Genomic DNA, 23302 nt, shown 5'->3' on the forward strand with positions numbered 1-23302 from the left:
GTTAATATCCTCAGATATATACACACACACGCGTATATGTTATTCTGAAAACAGTGGACCTCCTCTAAATTAAGTCTATTATCCTACTAAAAAGAAAATATGCATAAAAATGACCAGACACATTCTGAAAGCTACAATAAATAAATACTGTAACAGAAATAATTCCTACAAGTCACATGCAGCACAACTGAATGTCATGATAATTTTGACAGAAGTTCAATGGGTTCAGAAATTCGGTCTACTGCTTCTGATTTTTTTCCCAACTGAAAAATCTTTCAAAAAAATACATATTCGTTCATTTAGTATCTTTAGAATGTTACCCCTTTTCCAATATTAAAGCATTGCTGCATTTCTGCATACCATAAAATTTTAATTGAGTCAGTTTTAAAGATTCCAGCAGTATTTGTAACACTGCTGTGTGGTAATTATTCTTATTATGCTGCATATAATCACCACACAAAATCTTAAACTTAACTTTAACAGCTAAAGAAAACAACATCTAGACAAGAATTCTGGGACAAATCTCCAACTGGTGTAAATCAGTTTACATCTGTAACTTTGACAGAATTAAGATGATCTGCATTATATGCTATGTATTCCTTCCGCACACTAGATTTCCCTAGCAAAACCAATTGCAGGCTGTATTGGCCATAGCCAACTGTCAATTGCTACAGTCTGCAAAATGCATAAGCTCCTTTCACAACAACAAGAAAAAAAGTATTCCTCCTCCCCCACATCTAATAAAGATGCAGAGTATGGTTTGATGTTTTGGAGTGTGTGTGTGTGTGTCTATCTCGCAGTTTTTTGTTTGGGGGGTTTCTTTGGTTGGTCAGTTGTTTTGTTATGGGTTTTTTTTTTTTTAAGTATTCACTATAGTTAACACCAATTTATTTTTTTTTAGGGACACAATAGACTACATTCTTTGACACTTCACTCACACAAACACAAATAATTATTTTTAAGTAGTTGATATAACAGAGTTGTGACTCCTACTTACTTACAAAAAATTATGTTCTCATCCCTTAACGTGATCAAGTTTTGAAAAGGTGCCTTTCATGAGTTCGTATTTTTCGAATGAAAGCAATGCCTGATTTTCAACAGCACAGAGGAATTCTTCCAGGATTACTTCTCAACATAACTGAATAACTGAGTATTTTGGTGGTGGCCTTTGTTTAATCAATACATGTTCTTGTCACTTTGTGCTTCAGAGAAAATTAGAAGACATTTTCCTTTCATACCTATCTCCAGCCAGTTTCCTCATCCTTGTCTCTTTTACACATGAGCACTTTTAAGTAGTGTAAATTACACTCTTTCCCCCCACCCTTCTCTTCATTTTAGGTTACCTTCCCCAGCCCCCCTACCCTTATGACACTTTGCCTTCTCATCAGAGAACAGGTAGGAAATTATCCAGCTGCATTTTATATTCATTCTATCATTAGTCACTACTAGTTAATATATGTATTTACGCAAATTTATGTCTAAAGCAATTGTTCTTTAATCAGTTCACATGTACCTGCAAAACTTATGTTTCCAATAGCAAATTAAATAAAATCATTTCAGTGAGCACTTGCCATATTTGCAGGCAAAGTCCAGTTGTGTGAGCATACCCAGACAAAGGTATGTGAATGCACATCTGTACAGAAAGCCCCATTCTAATTTTAGTACATTATCCAAAAATAAGCATAAAAAAGCACTCCTACAGAGAAGTGAAGTTACACCACTTGAAGCCAGAACCTCAAGTGACACAAAGGCTGTGCAGGTTTACACCTGCGGTGGAGGTGGTCCAGCTTGCATCCACAAATATACACGTCAGACCTGTCCATCCACCACCAGCACACAGAAAGGGGATGTCCTTTGCTTGCAAAGTCAAGTTTAAAGGGTGATGTTGCTGCTGATAGCAACGTATCCTATCTCAAAGCTCCACCACGGTTAGTGAAAAATAAAAAGTCTTGCCTTTTAACTTTTTTTAAAAAAAAAAAAAATGCCTTTTTACCTGGAGTGTGCTGCATTACAGCAAAGGCACAGGGAATTAGAATTGTCTGAGCACAGTGCAGACTAATCAGTGTGCCATTCAAAAAGTGACCTAAACCTTTAAAATGCCTTTTTGCATGCCGTCATCATTAAAACGCACCGCCTGCTTTCCGATACCAATTGAAACAAAGGAAAACCGGGAATACCAGAAACCACTGCACTCGTGTCTGAGGAGAGCAGCGAGCACCACAACAACAGCAGCAGCAACAGTGAGGGAAAAAAACCCTCATTTATAACCAGTGACAACTAAAACCTATGAAGTTTTTAAAAGAATGTGATTGTTGTCAAAAGGAATTGGGTACAACAATGCTGCGTTCAGCTCTGGTTCCACTCAAAGCTGTGGCTGAGGGGCTCTGGGAAAGCTGCTGGAAGGCTGGTGGGCACAGACCAGCAAGAAAGTGAATTTTGCATACTGTACGGATCATCGCTCAGTTCAGGGCAGTCATATTGAATCTGTGATCAACCAATTGTGCTTCATGAAACCGTCAGCCCTCATTTATGTCTAGCTGTTTTCTTCTGTCCTGCTGTAAACAAGCTCTGCTCTGAGCTGTCTCCCTACCCTTATCTGCTTACGAAGATCACACAGACAGACCTCATCAGCAGCCTTAGAGTTAAAGTTAAAGTTACTGCTTCCAGACAGCAGTCCCCATGCAAGCTGGAAGTCAAAAAGAAGAGCAACTTTGGAATGACAGAGTTTTAGTTCCTTTTAGGAAATGCATACCTTAGATTCATACACATACTGGCATGTTATGTCTCTTTCATGAAATTAAATTAGGTGTTCCTAATATGAACAACTGTTTCTAACATCAGCAAACTAGCTCAGCAGATTCATCCATGGGGTTTTTTGTGGGTTGGTTGTTTGGTTGGTTTTGTTGGTTTGTTGTTGGTTTTTTTTTTTTTCCTTTGGGGCCTTGTTTGAATACAGCCAAAAGAGAAGTAGCTGGAAATATTGTCAATCTGGTAGGGCTCCAAGAACCTAATAATGCCTGAAATGCTCTAAGGAGTGTAATGATGGTAAACAGGAACAGGTATGTTGGCTTCTGTTCTCATTCACTTCAGCGAGAGCATTAGCCTTTCAACATAAAGCAGAGCACAGTTTTCAAAGAACGATCCTCTCGCATAAAAAAGGATGGAGCCTTACTAAAAATAAATTCCTCTATGAACGTGCACACACAAACCCGTTAGTTGGTATTTACAGCATTTAATTCTTGCAACCAGCTGCTAAGTCCCAGTTAAGGCTTTCCTTTATGCAGCTGGAGCTGGAACCTTTTTCTTTCTCCAAGCCTATTACTTTGTCTATTTAAGGGATGGCAGCCAAAGAGAACCAGCTTGTAATTTGCACCTGTCTGCTTTAAGCACTCCATGTTAGATTTTGCAGAGAGCAAACTCTTCATTGCTAATGAGAATGACACTTAGTAGGGTCAAACGTATTTTTTTAGCTGACTCTGCAGCAATTAAAAAAATAAATAAACAAGTACCCACCTCATTTAAGCCCACTCCAGCTAGAGAACGAGGCTAAAGGAAAAAAAAAAAAAAAAAAGAGCAGCTCGGTGTGTAGGTGGAAGATGTAACCACATGTGTCTAGTCTAATGCAATATCAGGCACAGCAAGGCATGACTGAACCTGTGCGCTGCCCGTGCAGGAGCACGCGGGCAAGCTTTTGACTCTTGCCCTATAAAATTCAGAATTATTTCAGCAAATGGCCACATGCAAAGAATCCTTCTGAATTTCTACATACGGGGCTGCCTTTTGAGAACTCACAGTACACTTTGCTACCTACAGGGTCAGATCTATGAGAAAATTTCTCTGAGAAATGCACGCTTTGCTCCCGATCCAGAGGTGTGCAAGCGTTGCCATGCAGAGACACACTAGCTGGGGTGTAAAGCAGTGAAGGCGTACGTCAAGGTGTACAAAAATCATTATTATTATTTATTATTATTATTACTTTACATAAACTACCTCAGCATGTTTGCTTCTTGCTAGAAAAGGAGCTTTCAGTCAACTGTGGTATCATTTACAATTGCATTGAAAGAAACAACAATTTCAGGGGCGTATTAGTTTAGTTAACTAAGTAGTCGTCTTTTCCTTGCTTGCTCTTAAAATAGAAAAGCCCTCAAAAAACTCAAGCAGCACAGCTGATGACAAGAACAGAAGTGCTGGGGAAAAAAAATAGAAGGGAAGTAAAACAAAGTAAAACATACAATTTATTAAAGAAAACATTGGTGCTGCATTTTGATTTCAGAAATTGTCCCCATTTGTACTTCCTGTTTAAACAATAACTAACATGATGATGGGTTAAATGAAGTTGAGATTGTCACAAACATGGCCTCACTAGTAATTAATGTAGTTTAATATGGTTGTTGGCACACATCTCACATGACAGATAATGTTCCAACATGTCACTGATAGGACCTTTCAGCACAGCTTTAGGAGATCTACCAGGCATTGCTGAGGTTGGTTAGGTCAAAGGGTTGAACCATGTGTAATTCAGAACAGAGGAGGTCCCACGGTCACTCCACAAAAACAATTACACTACTTATTTCGCTCCATCCCTTGCCCGAAATTCACAAGCCTCACAGTTTCAGTGCAGTCAATCTCACTCTGCCCTGGGGCTATGAGCCACATGAAAATATGTGGTGCTGTGTTTATAAATCTAATCAAAAATAGAAACAGTAGACAAGCACAATGAGGTCCTACTATGGATCATGGGAATTCTCTAAATTCTGAAGGCACTTTTGTTTAACTTCTGCAGGCCTTCTCCTACCACTACATTGTCTGGTACTCTCGTTAATCATCCCCTTGACTTGTCAATGATATGAAGGAGACTACACGTCTGCTGACTTCCCTCCCATGACACTACAAATAATATTATGAAATAGCAATGCTAGGACTAGCCCCTTTAATTTTTATGTTTTAAAGCATGGGTTTTCTTCACTTACCTCTTTCTCCATGCCAGCCTGCCCTTTCTCAGACCTGCAAGCAGAAAACACTTCCTCCTGCAACAAAGGAGAGGGAGAGCATCTGAATTTTCAGCCCGCACACAGTCATTAATACCCTTAGGTTTAACACACAGGCTTGCACAGCACCAGCCTAGAAACCTGCCAGGATGGGAGGTCTTTTCCTGCTGCAGTCCCTGCTCCTGTCTTGCCAAAGAGCAAAATACTGTTCCTTCACTTATCTTTTTGAAAAGAACCTTGCATCAGTTCACATTAAAATACCCAACAAACCAGGATAGACAAGAAAAGCATAGTTTAAGCTCGGATGAAATAACATGAACAAAGATGTGGTTTGGAGTGGAAGTAGCCCAGAAGCAGGTAATTCCTACCCCCAGGCAGTAACTACCAAAACAACACAGAATTTGCTGTGGAATACACCTAACTTGAAGATTACAATACCAAAGCTGCCAGAGTCGGGAATGCTTCTGTGACCCTGCATTTACATCAGTCCCACTAGCACCTCTCTCCCTGCACCGGAATTTCCATTCAAAGGATGGAATTATCCTCTACTCTGAGGTTATAACCATTAAGCAAACATACAATAACTTCACAAGTTACAGATCACATCAGCAAAAATGCCTCGATTTTATACTTTTGTCTCTATGTGGGAAAAAAAATTATTCATTCAAAACGGCTAGACAGGTTGCCCCTGCACTGACCAATGTCAATAGGAAAACTCCATCTGACTCTGCAGTCGCAGGACCTGAACCACAATGAATAGAAAGATTCTTCCTTTGCCAGCTTTTCCCTTCTGCATTTATACAAACACACATTCGGATTATTTTGCAGAGCCTGAAAACAAAACAAGGCTTGGAACAATTGAAAAGATCCCTTTAGAGACCCTCAGGAGCTATAATTGACCTTCTGGGTCAGAAGATGCCCTGTACAAAGTACATGTTTGGCCCCAGTTGAGGAAACTCTCTCTCCTGAGGGCACCAGGCAAAGAAGTGCTTCATTCTAAGTACGCACTGAAGTTTCATTGAAATCCCTACAATGGACAGTGGACAGGGCCACAGATTCACTGGGGAGAAAGGCTGCTTTGTCACTCTGGTTGCTCAGTAATGAACGAAGGGCTGAGCTCCTGCCCAAGCCTTGCTGACGCTGAGAGCCTACTGACCTTTGCCATTGCTCCTCGATTTTGGTGCCCTCCTTGGGGTGCCAAGGCCATTGCAGCATTGACAGGGGCTGCAATTCTGGCAGCTGCTGCTCCTCCTGCAGCCAGCCCTTCCCAGATGGTGTCGCAGAAACCATGCCCGACCTCCGCTGCTCCACAGCACTCAGATTTTGAAAATAAAACCCCACTGAGATCACGCAGGTAGGCTCAGGTTAAGTATCTAGTCATTGTATGGCTCAGAAAATAACTCCAGAACCCCCATTCCAAAATCTGGGATGGGTTTCCTGGCCAAGGTCATATGTGCATCACTTTTTCAGCTGTTGCTCTAATCTGATTGCACATCCACTGAACACAACAGGTAACTAGTTTTGATCCCAATGGCATGGCACGCTCCTTGTTATGACTCAAACGGGAGCAGCAAAAAAGAACCTGTATGAACCAGAGACAATAAAAGCTCAAAACAGCTCCTTTCCTCTCCAAAGTAGAATCACAAGAAGCTGCCAGCAGAAGGAACTGATAAAGCTGTAAACTGTGAATTCAACATTTTCACCTGTGGTCAACACCTGCTTATTGAAGAGGAGCCAAAGACGCAGCAATAAGGACTTTCAAAGCCACAGTAGTCCCAGGAATCCGAACAGTAATGGGAAGACTTGGAGTCTCATCTTAAAGAATGTGGCTGACCAAATGAGGAAAGCAAAGCAAAGATATAAACAATTAGTTCAGAGGAGACATTAATAACATTGGTGCCTTAACAGTGATTTTCTTAGAATTCAGGAACTTACTTTTATTTGGGTTTTCTGGGGATTGTTTGTTTGTTTGGGGGACACTTTGGTGTGTTTTTTTTTTAAAGGAAGGTGCTGGACGTGGCTTTTCCTGGTTTTTTTTTAATACTGATGGGGCAACATATTCAACACTGCATTAACTGATGTTGACTGTGGCCTTACTTAACCTCATCGGCCTATTTTCTTTAGCTGGATAACAGCTGAATCAGCATTAAACTGGCTTGCAGTCCTGAAAGAGTACAGCAAAAACAGAGTACAGGATTCTTCTATCAAAAAAACAACATAAACCATATTCCAGATCTCACCAGATATATATATATTTTTATACCCAGCTGCTGTAATATTTTGCATGATTTAGGGGTGAACTTCAGTTATTTTTAAGTACATTTGTAGTAAAATGACAAAGCAAAACAATGACGTAGAAGTTCTTAAACCAGATGCTTGCACTTTCTCTTTTTTTGTTTTTTTTTCATTTTTTCCCTAATTATGCTTCTCTTCCCCCCACAAGAGGAACAACTAAGGAAGCTATATTAAATATGCAAGATATCTGAATAGCTTTCTGTAATGAAAATAATCTATTTTTAATCCAAAGATAGAGGAATTAAATAAAGAGATGCAACAAAAATAACTCTTATAGCACCACAACTGCATTGACGGGCTCCTGGCACCAGTCACAGATCTGGGAGAGATCATAACAATACACCTTTCCACTGGAGCAGGCTGAGGTATCTTTTTCTCACATTAGTTGATATTATATCCTGTATCAGCTACTGGAAATCACTTGGTGTGCATGAAGAGCCGGTATACAAGAAGGGTCTTTCAAATGTAGCCATGAAACGTATTGTTCTTGCCATGCTGGCACGGAGAAAAAAAAAAAAACTGTCCTGTTTGTAGGCGTGTGCCCAGCATCTCCTTAAAGCACTCCCCAGTGTGCAGGCATGTTATCACGGGCCAAGGAGAGCGATGCTGGGCACAGCTAAAGTACTGGTGATTGCTGGCGGAGAAATAGCGGGTTCGTAGCAGGAGTAGCAAAGCAACAGTCTGTCATCACGGTGGCTGCCCTCACTCCTTTCTCACCTTCACCTGGGTACACAATTTATCACATGCTAAGAAGAAGTGCTGTGGGATCTCTGTGCTACAATATCGGCAGAAACCACTGAGTAAATGATAACCCTAACAACCTACTTGTAATTCCCTTCGGACTCCCTCATAAATACCAGCTAGCCAGCATTGGTCTTTAAGAAGTATTTCTTCAGGGGAAAATTGCACCTCTGGTGAAAAGAATTCATCAGTCACTTAAATTCAGCAGGACTGACCTTTGAAGCCACAAGCGCTGTGCTTACCCTTATTTAATCACCAATTTTGGGAGCAGGTCCTTCAAAGTAATCTCAGATACTTTCCATCCTTACTCTTTTTTTTTTTAAATTTAAAAAGTAAGGCATTTACTGCAAATATGCTTTTATAAAGATCATTAACACATTTAAAATTAAGCTCACATTCAATTACTTTGCTTGATAGGTGGTAATGTTCCTAGACTTTTTCTGTGTACTTGACAAAGTAGGTAGATACATGATTTTTCTATTGATAAACCTCCGTAGGCTGCTAAGCAGCACTCAGCTGCTCACTTACCTGCCCTCCAGTGGAACGGGGGAGAGAATCAGAAGGGTAAAAGTGCAAAAATTCACAGGTTGAGATGAAGATAGTTTAATTTTTTTTTTTCAAAGGAGGAAAAAAGCCACAAAAAAAAAGCCATCGCAAATCCAAAACATAGCCCCATACAAGTCACTGTGGAGAAATTTAACTCTGTCCCAACCAAAACCAGTACACTACATGTGTGAAAGTGGCAAATACCAAATTTTAGTTTCCGTGCCACCACTCCAATATTCCCATTTGTCACCAAATGGAAAGCACCACGCACAAACCCCCATCACACTGCTTCAGAGCCTGGTTTATGGACAGTCATCTCCCTGATGAAGTCCCAGGGCTCATGTTTGACTGTGCTGAAATTTTTAATGGTCATCACCCCAACAGTCAGTACTGGGGGAAGAGCAATGTCAGCCCCAGCCCGGACAAAAGGCTTTCCAGAATGGGATGACAAGCTCCAGCATTTTTTGCCAGGCTCTTCTTTGGCATCACTACCCAACACAAGGCTTAGAAATGGCTCCAGATAGTGGGCAGCAAGATTGGAGGACCGAGCACGGTAAGGAAACCTCATTCTCCTTATGGTCACTGTGAAACGTGAATCTCTCTTTTCTACTTGTAAAAAAAAGCACAATACATAATATACATAATACACATACCTCTGTGACTCCACCAGCCATGGTGGATTTCTGCTGACCCCACTGGATGCCACATCATCAGCACTGCTGCTGTCCTTACTTCTCCCTTCCCATCCACATCCCAGTCCTTATCCAGCAAAGGAAAAGGGGTTTTTACCACAAAAAGCTTTTGTGACTTGTAATTCTTAAGTAACATGGCCTCCACGTGGCAGCAGCATGTCAGTTAGGAGTACCAAGCTGTACATGAAATCCTAAGAAATGTATATACTTAAGAGACAAAACCAGCAAATGATTTTGCTTGTGCAAAAACAATATTGTAAAATCTAAGGGGTCACCATATGCAAAGGTAAATAAATATCTAGACAGGTAGAAAATGCTTACCATCGGTAAACACGTTCGCAAATATAATATATTTTGACCACGGACAATTTTAGCGACAACAGCTCCAACTTTTTAAAAAGTGTGTCAGAGTTCCCTCTCCAATTTATTTTCAGGGATTAAATACTTCATTTGGTGACTGTCTGTATTAGCCACTTTAGCACTTCCTCATGAACTTCTACTATTCATTCTCCGGTTTCCACTACTACTACAAAGAAAAGCCAAACAAATCAAAACAATTATTTTAATACAATGAAGTTTAGGGAATCAGTCTATGATTATTGGAGCATCATTTTCCAGGAAAGTTTCCCTGCAAAGAGCATGTGGTGTGCACTAGGAAAAAGGCAGTTGTGCTGTTTATCAGTTACAGATTAAAATTTCAAATTTACAGATAAAATTATAATGTTGAAGGGTCTTTTCTCTGAATTAAGCAATATAAGCAAGGATACATTGGAAAATACAAGAAAATGTATCTTGTAAAAGTAACACTTTTTACACATACACCACTTCAGGTATCAACTGTTGCTAATAGATCAGTAGAAGGTTTTTTTCAGTCAAAAAGACAGAAATCATACCATATGAGCGATCCCAGAGGGAATACCTCTAGTGATTCAAAACATATTTCACTTGCCTCTGGCATGAGTTTCTGGATTAGTGTCATATACTTGTCAACACAAAACAACATAGGCTATTTGTTCATACGTTCTCATCGCTCCTCCTCCTGTTGTTCTGTACGCCAGCTGACATTGACTATATATACACATCAATACATTCAACCTGGTGAGTGCATTCCTCTGTCAGATACTTGTTAATGAGACATAACCACTGAGTATAGATGAAGGGAAACTGAGGTAATGACATCTATAACTGAGAAAGTGACAAAACAGACAGGGACTTAACAGTGCTGTTTGCATACTAATATTGTGTAAAGACATAGTTTGACTAATAAGCAGAGTTGCAGCTTGTTTTTTGAGATCCAGCTAGCTGATAAGACCCAGACACACACAGCCTGAAGTTTGTAGTGGTTTCCATTAGTTTTCAAGCAATAACAGCAGGAAAACACATGCCTGGCATGTTTTAAACTGGATGTCCTCAGCCAGCACGGGGAGGTGTGGAGTTTCTTTCTTCTTTTCCAGCCAGAAAATCAGCAATTGGAATTCTGACTCTGGGATTTGAATTCTTGAACCAAATCTCCTTCTGAAATAAATGCTAGTGATGTTTCATTTATTACTCATGAAAAGCAGCCACCTCAAGACCCTGAGCAGGCAAAGAATAGTCAAGAACAACTTCACCCTAATTCCTGCATTTTGGGATGGGTGACATATCTTAGAGGCCTGAAGCTGGTTTCTAACCAATAGTAGCTGTAAAAATGGTATGCATGACTTCTGTATCATCTGATAGAGTAGAAGAGTCGGCAGCAATGCTATGACGTGTTCTTTTTGGTGACAAAGCAAAAGCTTGATAAGTTTCTGCTCTCTGCCCCCTTCCTTTCTCCAGCCATTCATTCCTGTCCCTGGGCTGAAGCTCACTGCAGTCTTATTGGGCTGGTCTTACTGTAGGTCTAAGCCTAGTTAAAAATATCTGTCCCCAAAACACTTTTTGTGTTATTTACCTTGAAACACTTCACTGGTCCTGCAACATGGCTGTACCACCACAACCAGGGCACAAGGAACTCCAGCAATGAAGATCCATCAGAGGAAACACATTCTGAAACTAGACCCCATAATGACATTAGAGTTTACTGCTAGCCCCGTAAGCTAGGGATCTGAAAATATTTATGTTCCTCCAGCATTAGAACAAAGCAGAAAACTGCACTGATTGACATCACTAGAGCTCGAACAGAATCTACCAACACTTCTCCTTTTGCAATAGGTATTGCAGATTAAAAAAAAAAAAAATGGGGGGAAGGAAAGACTTCACCAAGGTAGCATGCAGCTCTGATTTAGGGATTTAGAACTAGGGAACAGAGACACTCCCATGCCCAGCAGTCCAGCCCACCTGGCTCCAGAGAGGATGCCTACACAGAGCACAATTTCTCAGCTGTCCCCTGCCTGAGAAGAGTAGGGCAGCCCCACTCCCTTCTCACCCACTTGAGTACTACTTGCTGCCCCACAGCTAGTTGCTCAGTTTTGGATTGGGGCAGCCTAGAAGTCAAAACCAGGAAATTTGCCTTTCTGTAAAAGGTAAGCAAAAGGCTTACAGATCAGTGAAGTCTTTTGAGGTTTTAATGGCACGCTGGCATTTTGATAGCCTCTCTGAAAAGAGCCAGTTTCCCTGGAGAAGCAAGTAAGCTGACCCAGAAGCAGATGTTTTCCCAGCATCACTCACTTTGTTGCAGAATAAGTGAGTTTTGGCTCTCTTGTCTTTTGCTAGTTTGGGTCATACCCATAGTTCAATCTAAAAACAGCTTTTAATACAGCATTTTTCACTACTACAGTAAAGGAGTTTGAAAAGCAACTCTACAAAGCACATCATTTACTACAGTCTACAAGCTGATTGCCTATTTAGGATTTGGTTTGGCCAATTACAACTAAAAGACATATTACATAATAAGTGGAAAAGAATAACAGAAAAGGAAGCCCGTAATTCATAGGGCTCAATCCCGAAAACCACTTATGCGCACACTTCTTTATGTTTGCATAAATTATTTCATTGAATACAGGAGACTAATGTGTAAATGCACTCACAACTGAGAACATTTGTAGTAAGAGAACGTGTGAAAATTTCTACAAAACTAAGAAGGCATGATTGCCTTCATCCTTCCTTCCTGCTTTCCTCCTCCAAATACCAAATTAAGGACATAAGGAGCTCATTCTAACAGCATTTTCAGTAGTTTCAGGTTGGTGTAATTTCACTGACTTGAAATAATTATTTCTCATTTGGTGAAGGTGAAGAAATTACTTTCGAATACTTACTGCTGATCAATCACACTCTAAAAACTAAAGGCATTGAAGTGGACATAAAATAGCTCAAATACTGAGTTATTGTCCATCTGAAATTTCAACATTTATTTTTTCCTATCCTAAAAAGCAGAGGGTTTCCTCATGCAAATGTTAACAGAGGGACTTAATACAGACTTCAATAGGGTGCTGCTGTAACATGAGATCATATGCATTTTCTTGTTACCATAATTCATTTATGTCCACGTATTGAGAAGTGGTTAGCTATTTAACTGAATCCAAAAATTATAGTTGAGAGATTAAAAATTTTCACCAGTGCCCACTTACTACTGCCTTTGCTTATCAAGTGAAACCTATTCTGAGCTGTTACTACCCGCAACAGGAGTTGCAGATTGGCCCGTTAGTTACAACAGCTCAGCAGAGCAGTAGTAACCTCCAGCTATTGATAAGCAGCAGCTTTTTCAATCAGACTGATTTTCCCACTGCAGCCCATACACGGTGCTCTGCAGACGTTAAATAAGGCACAGAGTCCACTGGAACCAATGAGAAGACTATTATTGGTTTTGAAACATTTTTTAGTGTGGCATCAATACCACACAAGTCCTGTCCAAAATGTAGGGACAGCTAGAAACCTCAGAAAATGTAGAGAAGCTGGTATGAACAGCAGAAGTGACCTTTGTAAAGTACCAGCATTCACAGAGGGCTGTGTCTCTGGTTGGACAGGCGACTGACAGGCATCACTTACACTGCATGCTTATGTTAGGTGACATTTTCTTGTGGATTTTTCTCACAATAGCTGAAAATACTGAAATGCAACCATCTCTGTTTTACTTCCTTCTGTGTAAAGTCAATTAGCTTCCTAGACTGCTAACACCAAAACTAAACAAGTATTTGCATAAGGTCATGTTAAACTCTTGTAGCTTCAGCCTCTCCCTCAGACTTCAGAAACTTGTTGAAAGGGTGAGCACAGCCCTGACCCACATGTGAGCGAGGGGGTAAGTCTGCTCAATGTCACCGTGACTTATCACATCAGGACTTGGAAGAAACCGCCAATAGATCTTCGGGACCATCTGACCCACCCCCATGGTTTTTTCCTCTGTAGTTGAGCCCTCAAAAAAAAGGAGATGATAGTAAAATGCAAAAGATTTTGCTTATGATACTCCTTGCAGACCTTAGCTCACTGATGTGCTCTTCCTAGGTAAGACTTAGGATGTTCCAAGTGGAAACTGTATTGCAAGTGGCTATTTGTCTCCGAATGGGTGGGTTAATTCTCCATTTTTCCCTTCACTCTCATGAAACCCAAAGGAATAACATTTTGATTTGAAGTTACTGATATACCCATAGGTTAAGTTTAAGCTTTTGGTTAGTTACTTTTAACACTTCACACTTGCCTGAAGATGAAGGTGAAAAGGTGAAGATTTAAGGTGAAAAAGAAAGGGTCTACCCTATTACTCTTTCTTAAGATCCATAAAGGATGCCTTAAAAAATTCCGTTTTTGAGTTTGGGGGGTGGGGGCCTTTTTTTTTATTATTATCCAAATTAAGAATGTCAAATCTTTTCTTTCAAGAGGTTTTAGAGATGCTTCCAGAACACTGGAGAGTGGATTAGGAAATATCTTCATCTGCTGAATGAGTGAAGCTGATGGATGTTTCACATGGTCGAGCATTTCAGTTAATTAAGACCAAAGAAAGCAAAACAAAACATGACCCATCACAGGAGTTTATGCTGCAGTGAGCTGTGTGTGGGCAAGCCACTCCTCAAGCAATATCCAGCAGGACTCCATGAGAACCTAAAGGTCCTCTGCAATGGCACCACTACAGGACTATGAGCTGAGACTAACATGGAGCCCATCCTCTAACTGCCTGGTCAAACACTATTCCATCAGCCACTTACTTGGATCAGGTGAACAGATTTTGGATATTCAGCTTAAGTGAACAAGAAGACTGGGCATTATAAAGCTTACCTTTAATCTTGAGGGCTTTTTCTTTGCTTTGTACTAAACCATGCCAATGTATCTGAGACAGCAGTAAATATCATGTGAGTACTAGCCCTCAGTAGCACGCTATAAACCTCTCAGCACTTTATCCCTGCCCCAAATACATTGTTTAATGGCAATAAACCAGACCTAAATATGGAATTCAGCTAGAGGTTCTGAAGTCCATGCTTTCGGACAGAAGGAAAGTATGCCAGGTCTCTAAGGTGGTGGTTTTATGATGCTAATAATGATGCTTCACTGTACTGACTCCTTTTTTCCATTAGACACTTACAACAACAGGACAGATCAGAACCAAGAGTCATCTTGATCATCCCACCTGCAAAAACAATAGACATAATATTTTTCAGGAGAGTTGTTTTGTCCTCTCATGAGACTTATAATCACTTTGTAGGTTTTAATATTGAGTTCAAAGATGGGTTTCACCTTAACAAAAATATGGATCCAGATTCAGGACACCACGTATCCCACAACAAAGCATATGCAGGCATTCAACATATTAAAAGCACTAACTTTTTTCTTTCCCTCCCTTGCCCCTCCAAGGAGAAAAATCACAGAAAGAAGGTGGGTTTCAGGAACCAAGATATTCTGCTTGTACCCAAAAAAACTTAGGTTCAGTTCCTGGCTTTGCTTCAGGTTTATTGTGCAATCTTGGGCAAGTCTCCATGCTAAACCACAAAAATTGGTGGCCAGCATGGGCATACAAGTCGAGAAAAGCTGCATCAAGCTGGCCAGACCGGAGGATCTGTTTCAAACCCTTAAAGTCCAGCCTGCCTGAAGCAGAGTCTGGATTTTGGAATAGCCCCCGGGAAAGCATCCTTGCACCAAAACCATTCCCTGGAGGGGAAGCTGCCATGGTAGTGCAGGAAAGGATGCAGCGCTCTGCCCCAGCACCATCAGCCTGACACAGGAGCTGAGCTGTCCCATGCACAGCCATCACTGCACCTAGGCACAGCTATTGGGGTCAGGGGTTCCCTCTCCTAGGGGAAAAGGCTTTTTAAGAAGTTAAGTTTGGGATGAGAAGAGAAATAACCTAGAGAGTTTCAGCAAGATGCAACCCTTGCTTCAGTTTCAACCAAGAACAAGCTTGTATGGCATTCTTTGAAAATAAATCTCAACCTATATGCTGACATCTGGGTTCAAGCTGACCAGGAACACACAATCCTCCTTCTCCTGAGAACAAGCGAGGTAATTGCATGAGTCTCAACATGAAGTTTACACTTCATACCCTATTCATCAACTAACAAACAGCTTCCTTTGGCACACAGACAACAGGAACAGGCTGGTTTCATATCAGGGTGTCAAAGAATTTGCTTCAGCTTGGACCATGAATGTTCAGCCTTGACACTGACAAGATGCTTTGAGAGCAGCTTCCTTCACACCATCTGCAAATGGTGCTACTGAATACTTTCCAGCACTCAGCCCAGGGGCAAAGTTTGTATCTTAACATGCCCAAATGAGGAAAATCTACTGCAGTGTCCTAAACCAACAGCACTACAGGTGCAGAAAGTTACTAAACACTAGCAGCTGCTTTTTACACAGCACAAGGATACTTGAACAGGGCAACAGAGGAAATTGGGAAATGGGGTGTGGGTGTGAAACAGGTTGCCATGATCATGGATATGGGAGAAGGAGGCCATGTGAAACCCTAGCAGATAGGGCTTTTTATTAGCAGTAGATCTGCCTGGTTTTATATGAAGCATTTGTAGGTGATGGGCAAAAAAAAGCCAGTGCATGTTAACAATGACCCTGTGCCAGGTCTTCAGACTCTTCAAGCTGTTACCCACACTTTAGTAGAGCTATGTCATCCTATACCTACAGTGGATAAGCCTCTGATTTGTGGTGGGGAAAGCCTTTTAACTTTTTTTAAAATGCAGTTTCTCCTAGCAATCGTTACCCAAGGACAGAGCATACTTCAAAGCCCGAACACTGCAGGCTGTTGGTAGCGATAGTCTCAGGTCTGAACCCACGAACCAATGCTGCACGCTATGTTGAGCTAAACTTCTGTTTACATTTCATAGAACCATAGAATGGTTTGGGTTGGAAAGGGCTGTAAAGATCACCTAGTCCCAACCCCCCTGCTATGGGCAGGGACATCTTGCACTAAACCAGGTTGCCCAAAGCCCCATCCAGCCTGGCCCTGAACACTGCCAGGGATGGGGCATCCACAGCTCCTCTGGGCAACCTGTTCCACTGCCTCACCGCCCTCACAGTAAATTTCTTCCTTGTATCTAACCTAAACTTACCCTCTTCCAGTTTAAAGCCATTCCCCATGTAGTGTCCTATCACTACATGCCCTTGGAAAAAGTCCCTCTCCAGCTTTCTTGTATGTCCCCTTTAGGTGCTGGAAGGCTGCTCTAAGCTCTCCCTGGAACCTTCTCTTCTCCAAGCTGAACTACCCCAACTCCTTCAGCCTGTCTTCATAGGAGAGGTGCTCCAGGCCTCTGATCATCTTCATGGCCCACCTCTGGACTTGCTCCAACAGCTTCATGTCCTTCTTATGTTAGGGTCCCAGAGCTGAATACAGGACTCTAGGTGGGGTCTCATGTGAGTAGAGTAGAGGGGGGAAATCACTTCCCTTGACCTGCTGGTCATGCTTCTTTAGATGCAGCCTAGGGTACGGTTGGCTTTCTGGGCTGCAAATGTAGATTGCCCGGTCATGTTGAGCTTCTTGTCAACCAACACCCCCAAGTCTTTGTCCTCAAGGCTGCTCTCAATCCAATCTCTGCCCAGCCTGTATTTGTGCTTGGGATTGCCCCAACCCACGTGCGACCTTTACACTTGCCCTTGTTGAACTTTGTGAGGCTTGCACAGGCCCACCTCTCAAGCCTGTCAAGGTCCCTCTGGATGGCATCCCTCTGGCTCCAGCATGTTGACTGCACCACACGGCTTGGTGTCGTCAGCAAACTTGCTGGGGGTGTACTCAAGCCCACTGTCCAGGTCGCCAACAAAGATGTTAACCAGTGCCAGTCCCAATACCAGCCCCTGAGGAATGCCACTTGTCACTTGCAGACATTGTGGAATCAAATGTTTCGCTCCTACTTGTTCCTGTTCCCATGTAACAGTATCTTAACTCACGTACTAACAACACAGCATGATATGTGCTTACACAGTTATATTTAAATATTTTTATATGAAAGTTAAATAAAACAGAAGTAAAAATGACTGATAAAGATCTTCCTCTTTTCCTTTGTATTGCTGCCATTAATACTGTAAGTTGCGTCTTAAACACTAGCCAAACAATTCAGACTCATTTGGGAACTCGTCAGACTTGTGCTCCTGGCCTTCCAGTAAGAATTGTCACAAGCTGCAAGACTCAGATCTTCTCAGCTCCTCCCACCACCTCTTGTCCATCATTATCCCAGATTAATGCCTGTGCCTCCTTTGTTCTGCACCAGCCTTTGCTGACAGTTCTGCAGAAAAGTATTTTGCTGTACCACATGTTGAGAAATGCATGCCAGCAACCATCCTTCTCATTTAAATGACTACAGAGGAGTCACATCACGCCATTTTCTCTGGATCATTTGTGCAATGTCAGGTAAGGCAGGATGTGACTCAGCCATGACTCGCTTCAGAAGTAGGACTCTGTGAACTGAAACCAGAAGATTTCACATCGGGAATTCTTGCGACTGGCAGTCAAAGGAAAGTGAACCAAGATAAATGTCATGGTAGCTGCTCTAAACCTTGGTCTTCTACTGTGCGTCCCCACATCCCTTCCTCAGAAGACATTAATCTACCAGTCCTCTGATGGGAAAGGAGAATAGAGAAAGTGATTTTTCTTTGTTTCTATTCCCTTATTTCTTCAGCTCCACAGGAGAAATCTCTTTCCTGCAGCTCCGGGCTGTTTAGCAATTGGTCTGTCAGCAGTGCCCAGAGCAACCCTTCCCAGCTGGGATATCATGTCTCCTCTTTCCCTTCTGGTGAGGGTGGCTTAGAAACCACCTTCTCATGAACCATGCCTCAGCTTCCACCTTTGCTTTGAGACAGTGTCTCATTATACTTTGCCTGAGGAAACTCCAGATCTCATCTGCTCTGAAAGATGACTTGAGGACTTACACTTTCAAAAAAAAAAAAAAAAAAAAAAACAAACACAATTAAGAAACCACAAAGAACCTTGCTTAGAGTTCCTAACCTCAGAGATGTGCACATGCACACACTGAAGCCCTCACCGAGGCCCTGGAAGGCCACATCTCTAATACATCTCAAGGTTTAATAATGTGTGTTCACATACCTTTAGATTGGAAAGTCACTTTTTCCTGTGACTTTTTAGTAGCTGAAAGAATTCACAGCCTCTTTTACACAGTGTGGTGAGGGTGAATGAATTTCATAGTGCTAAGTTTCATAGAATTAAACCGATTCCAGCATGAGTTACATATGGATAGGATGCCAGATACACCCACGTTTTAATCCTTTGATATTCATGGAAATAAAAAGCCTTTATCAATTCCACTAATCCAAACTAATCTTTGAATGGAATACTTGGCACTAAGAGACAATATTTTTAACCAAAATAAGCAAGGTGATCCATTTCTATTCCATACACTGTTTTAGCTACTGGGTCCCTCCCACTAGTTTTCCTTAGCCTGACATGACTCAGAAATGGCTCTGCAAATACTGTTCTTCAATACAGATCTATACGCACAGGTGGACCTGCTAGAAGATAATACAGATCCAAAGAGGTGACAGAATGCTCAGAAAGGAGAGAAATACTTGGAAAGTTATAAAAAGATAATAACCTTTTAGGACAGTTCCCACAATTTTGGCAGGTAAACGTGTCTGATACGAGCATTTCAGTCATGCACAGATAGATGACACACGTGTGTGGGCAGAGGATGAAATTGGGTGTGGACTGCGTGCCTCTACAATGGGTACAGCGATAGGTCTAACTCGGCACCAGTGGCACTGAGTCATCTGTTCAGAGCTTAGAGTTCCTCATCCTTCCCCTTGATGACATGGAAAAATCCTGGCTGGATTGCCTGCAAATTTGTCCTCTCTGTGGCCCAGTCTGAGGGAAAGATCAACAGCACAGCAGGGTTTCCACACAGTCAGAACCCCTCCGCAAAGTCCACTGGTTCTCACAAAAAGGGATCATATACCCTCAACTACAACACTGAGCACTCAGAACAGTTATTTTGCCTCATTCATCCTCTTACAGAATGAATGTGGGTGAAAATAAACAGGCTTTGTGAGTATCTTAGGGTCACTTGAAAGATTTAACTCAGAGGCAATTGGAAAAACCCAAGCATCTAACCTAGTGCATGGAAGTATGTAAAAAGAAAGCGGTATCTAACCCAGGGCAGTAATCGCTGCGATCACCAAAGATGCTTACAGTGAGTAAACAGCTCTATATTCTGAAATCATACCCAGCACAATTTTCACATTGTCCTTTGCCTATCTTTTGAACACAAACTGGTAAATTATCTACACGCCAACAAACACAATGGCATGATTTCAGACATGTACTCTCTTATCCTCCAAACAAAACCACAACTGTGGCCAACCTTAACAGCTTGAGTCAAAGAAAATCTCAGGAAATCTTAATGAAGAAGTGAGAATATCACAGAATAACACTCTAAGGGAGATAGCTAAAGTTGCTTTACTTCTTGTATCATCTGGTAAACTGTGGCATAAACCTGGTAAAAATAAATATTCCTGCTGTAGTAAGGAAATAAAAAAAATGCTGTAACTGCATAATTTCCAGATGCAGGTCTTGACCACTTCACAAAGGCAATCAAGTGTGAAGCATTATAGGAGAGGAATTATATATAGCAGGGGAATTGTATTACCCACACCACTAACAAACAACAGGGGGAATAAAAGGTGGCACTTGTTGGAATAGGTGTTGTTTCCCATTCTCCCCCCAGCAGGTAAAGCATGTGCTTTCTGTAGCAAGAGCAGATTGTAGGGGGTGAGCAACCAGAGCAGTGGCTAAAGAGCCCCTCTAGTCGAGAAGCAACTGATAGAACATGCCAGGAGCAGGGCTTTAGGCTGGACATCAAGCCTATCACTCTGTCCACTCCTCCTGCTTCTGCTGTCCCACAGAAGCGGCTTCTGTATCAGTAAAATCTTTCAGATCAGATCCCCTAGATAATGTTGGTATCCAACTTGTCTCTTGACATCTGGCTTTGTGGTAATCTCGATTGGTAATCAAATTCTCAGAGAATGGTTTGTCTGTTGAAGAAATCATCAAGCAAGCATGCAAAATGCTGGATAACCCAGAGCTACACATCAACAAGATCTCTGTTTGCTTGTCATGTACTTCAAAAGGCAGATGGCATTCAACAAAGTGGAAGGGGAGAAGTCAACATTTAAGAAGAAATACTTTCAGGGAGAAGGTAAAATGGGAAATCATTTGATAAAGGATGTCATGAAAACAAACAATTTAACAGGATCCCAGAAAAGATAGAATAATTGCATGGCTAAAAATGTTCTCATTTAATTATTAAAAATAATTAAAGAAATACTGAAATAACGTCTCTATTAGAGCTTCTAGAGAATGACAGACTATCTCATCCCTGCCTAATACAGAATTTCTTTTTCTTTCCTCTGAAACAGCTGGAGACCACCACCATGGGAGACAAGGAACTGAACTGGATGAACTCTGAATCTAACATAATCACAGTTTCTGTTCTCTCTAAAAAGCATGATCAAATGATTAATGAAGAGAGTGGGCCATAAACTGAGACATAGCTGATCCCAGAAAGTGAGTCAAACCTGAAAGTTCACCAACACAGATTTTCATATCAATAGGAAAGATCAATTTGGTCAGAAGGTTCCTGACACAGAAGTCAAAGTGAATGACTAAAATCTGGGTAGGCAAGATCCTGCAGCACTCATCAGATAAAATCAGTTAAAAATGCAGTTTGTTACGTAAGTCAGCCAGCTAGCTGCATGTCCCAACAACGGTACCCCCAAAAATGCAAACCCCAGCTGCATGTAAATAGAGAATTCATTCTTCACATACACCCTGGTTACCTCTTACTAGTATCAAGCAAACACTTATTATCAGGGTTTGTAGAGGTCTGAAAACAGAAGCCCAAGCAATGTTATCTCAGGGTTTTCTTGTGCCCCCCAGGCGCTCTCTGTGTCCTCTGCTGTCTATATGCAGCAGCTGGACCATAAGCTTACTGCAAAGGGAGCTGCCTTTTGTTCTGTGTTTGCAGAAAACGTGTGAGTGACGACAGCAGTAGGAATAATAAATACAAATGGTATTACACACACATGCAAACATCCCTGCAGAAAATTCAGCCATAGGGTAAATACCAAAATTTTACTCGTCACTTAGTTATTTATAAAATCAGAGAGACCTAGAAATAGCAAAAAACACTTATCCTTGCCAAAACCTTCTCCCAGAGTGGACAGCCCCAGGGGCTGAGATCTGAGCTCTGCTCCAAACAGCAGTGGTACCTCCCCAGCGGGGAATTCCCAAAACAGGAAAGATACCCCAGAGCTGACACAAAGCCAATAGATCTGGCTCCCATGCCAGACTTCCTCCAGCTGTCAAGGCAAGAAGTGTGTCATGGTTAAAGAACCTGCTGTGTTCTGGCTACTCCCCACTGGAGCTGCGGCGGGCTGGGCAGAGACAAGAGGAGCTCGAGGGCTCTGCTGAGCATCCCTGGCCCAAGATCAGAAACACTCATCCAGCCCCGTCCACTCTGGTGGCATCCGGCCCTGCACAGCATCACAGGGCTTTTATCAGTCTCTATAAGCTTTCTACCACCCTCTCTGCAGTAGTGCTTATATGGTGTTACTCATTAATAGTTCATCTGCAGTAATGCTTATATGGCTTTGCTGGATGGACTCTTCCTTGCCACCACTCCCCTCCCCTCAGAGCCATACCTGTGAAGTTTTAATTTGCTTTCAAGGTATTAGAAACATGCTTGCAGGATCAGGACCTTGCCAGGGACTGTAAGTGCACAATCCAAAGCTTTAAGCGGGTCCATGCATCACTGAGGTTATATCTGCAAGTGACAGGGTAAGCTTTCAGGAAGGGTGGTTTTATCTGCTGATATAACAGTGGGCAGAGAGAGATCATTTGCAAGTTGTTCTGGACCAGTATAAACCCAGACTTTGAAAGTCCTATGTGGTTGCACAATGACTCATGGCTGATCTCTGTCTTGCCTGTCAACATTCACCATTGCTCTAGATGTGTATCATTGCTAAAGCACTGCAGAAGACCATGACAAGGGGCAGAAGTGAACAATATTAATTTACAATGCATCACAGCTCACTCAGCTTCTGTACAAAACAGAGAATTGTGGAAATAACAAATATTTTAGGACTTCTTAAAATAAAATTTAAACAGAACTCAAGTCTTGTTTTACACCACCTGTAAAAGAAAAATTAATTGGAGGAGCACAACCAGAATGCTAGCAAGGTCTTTTAAAAACCTCCGTTGGGTTCTGTTGCATCCAAGTCTATTCAAAACAGTTCACGCAAATATGCATGTACATAGGTGCATTCATATGCACATATCTACACGTGTATAAATATACAGTAAAGCATCCCTCTGCTGTGGCATCCTTTCAAATACAGAACCATTTTAAAACCCTTCATGAGAGTTGAGAGACAGACCCAGCCTTACCTTCCCAATTCCCAGCTTCTCTTCACCTTTTGAAACCGAATCCTTGTTGCTGTCTCTATGGTGACAGTGACGTCCAGGTCCCCTTGATGAGATGGCTGCTGGCACACGCATCAGGTGCCAGAGCAAATCCATCAGCACCAGAAACCTCTCCAGCCCCTCCATGGATACTCTTCTCCAGAACTGGGTCTGACAACCCAGTAAAGAAAATAGTGTTAAACCACCATCCCATGCCTAAAAGAGGGGGA

The 23302-nt window shown here is 41.7% G+C and overlaps 1 protein-coding gene across 1 annotated transcript in view; it reads right to left on the reverse strand.

Moving 5' to 3' along the window:
• Positions 1-4982, reverse strand: part of OFCC1 (orofacial cleft 1 candidate 1) — an 81845-nt gene extending 76863 nt beyond the window's left edge. Inside the window, exon 1 of the mRNA XM_037380027.1 lies at positions 4971-4982. Coding sequence (XP_037235924.1) covers positions 4971-4982 — 12 coding nt within the window. The remainder of the gene's footprint in view (positions 1-4970) is intronic.
• Positions 4983-23302: the final 18320 nt, after the last annotated feature.

The sequence above is a fragment of the Falco rusticolus genome, chromosome 3 (genome assembly GCF_015220075.1).
Source record: "Falco rusticolus isolate bFalRus1 chromosome 3, bFalRus1.pri, whole genome shotgun sequence".
Classification (NCBI taxonomy): Eukaryota; Metazoa; Chordata; class Aves; order Falconiformes; family Falconidae; genus Falco; species Falco rusticolus.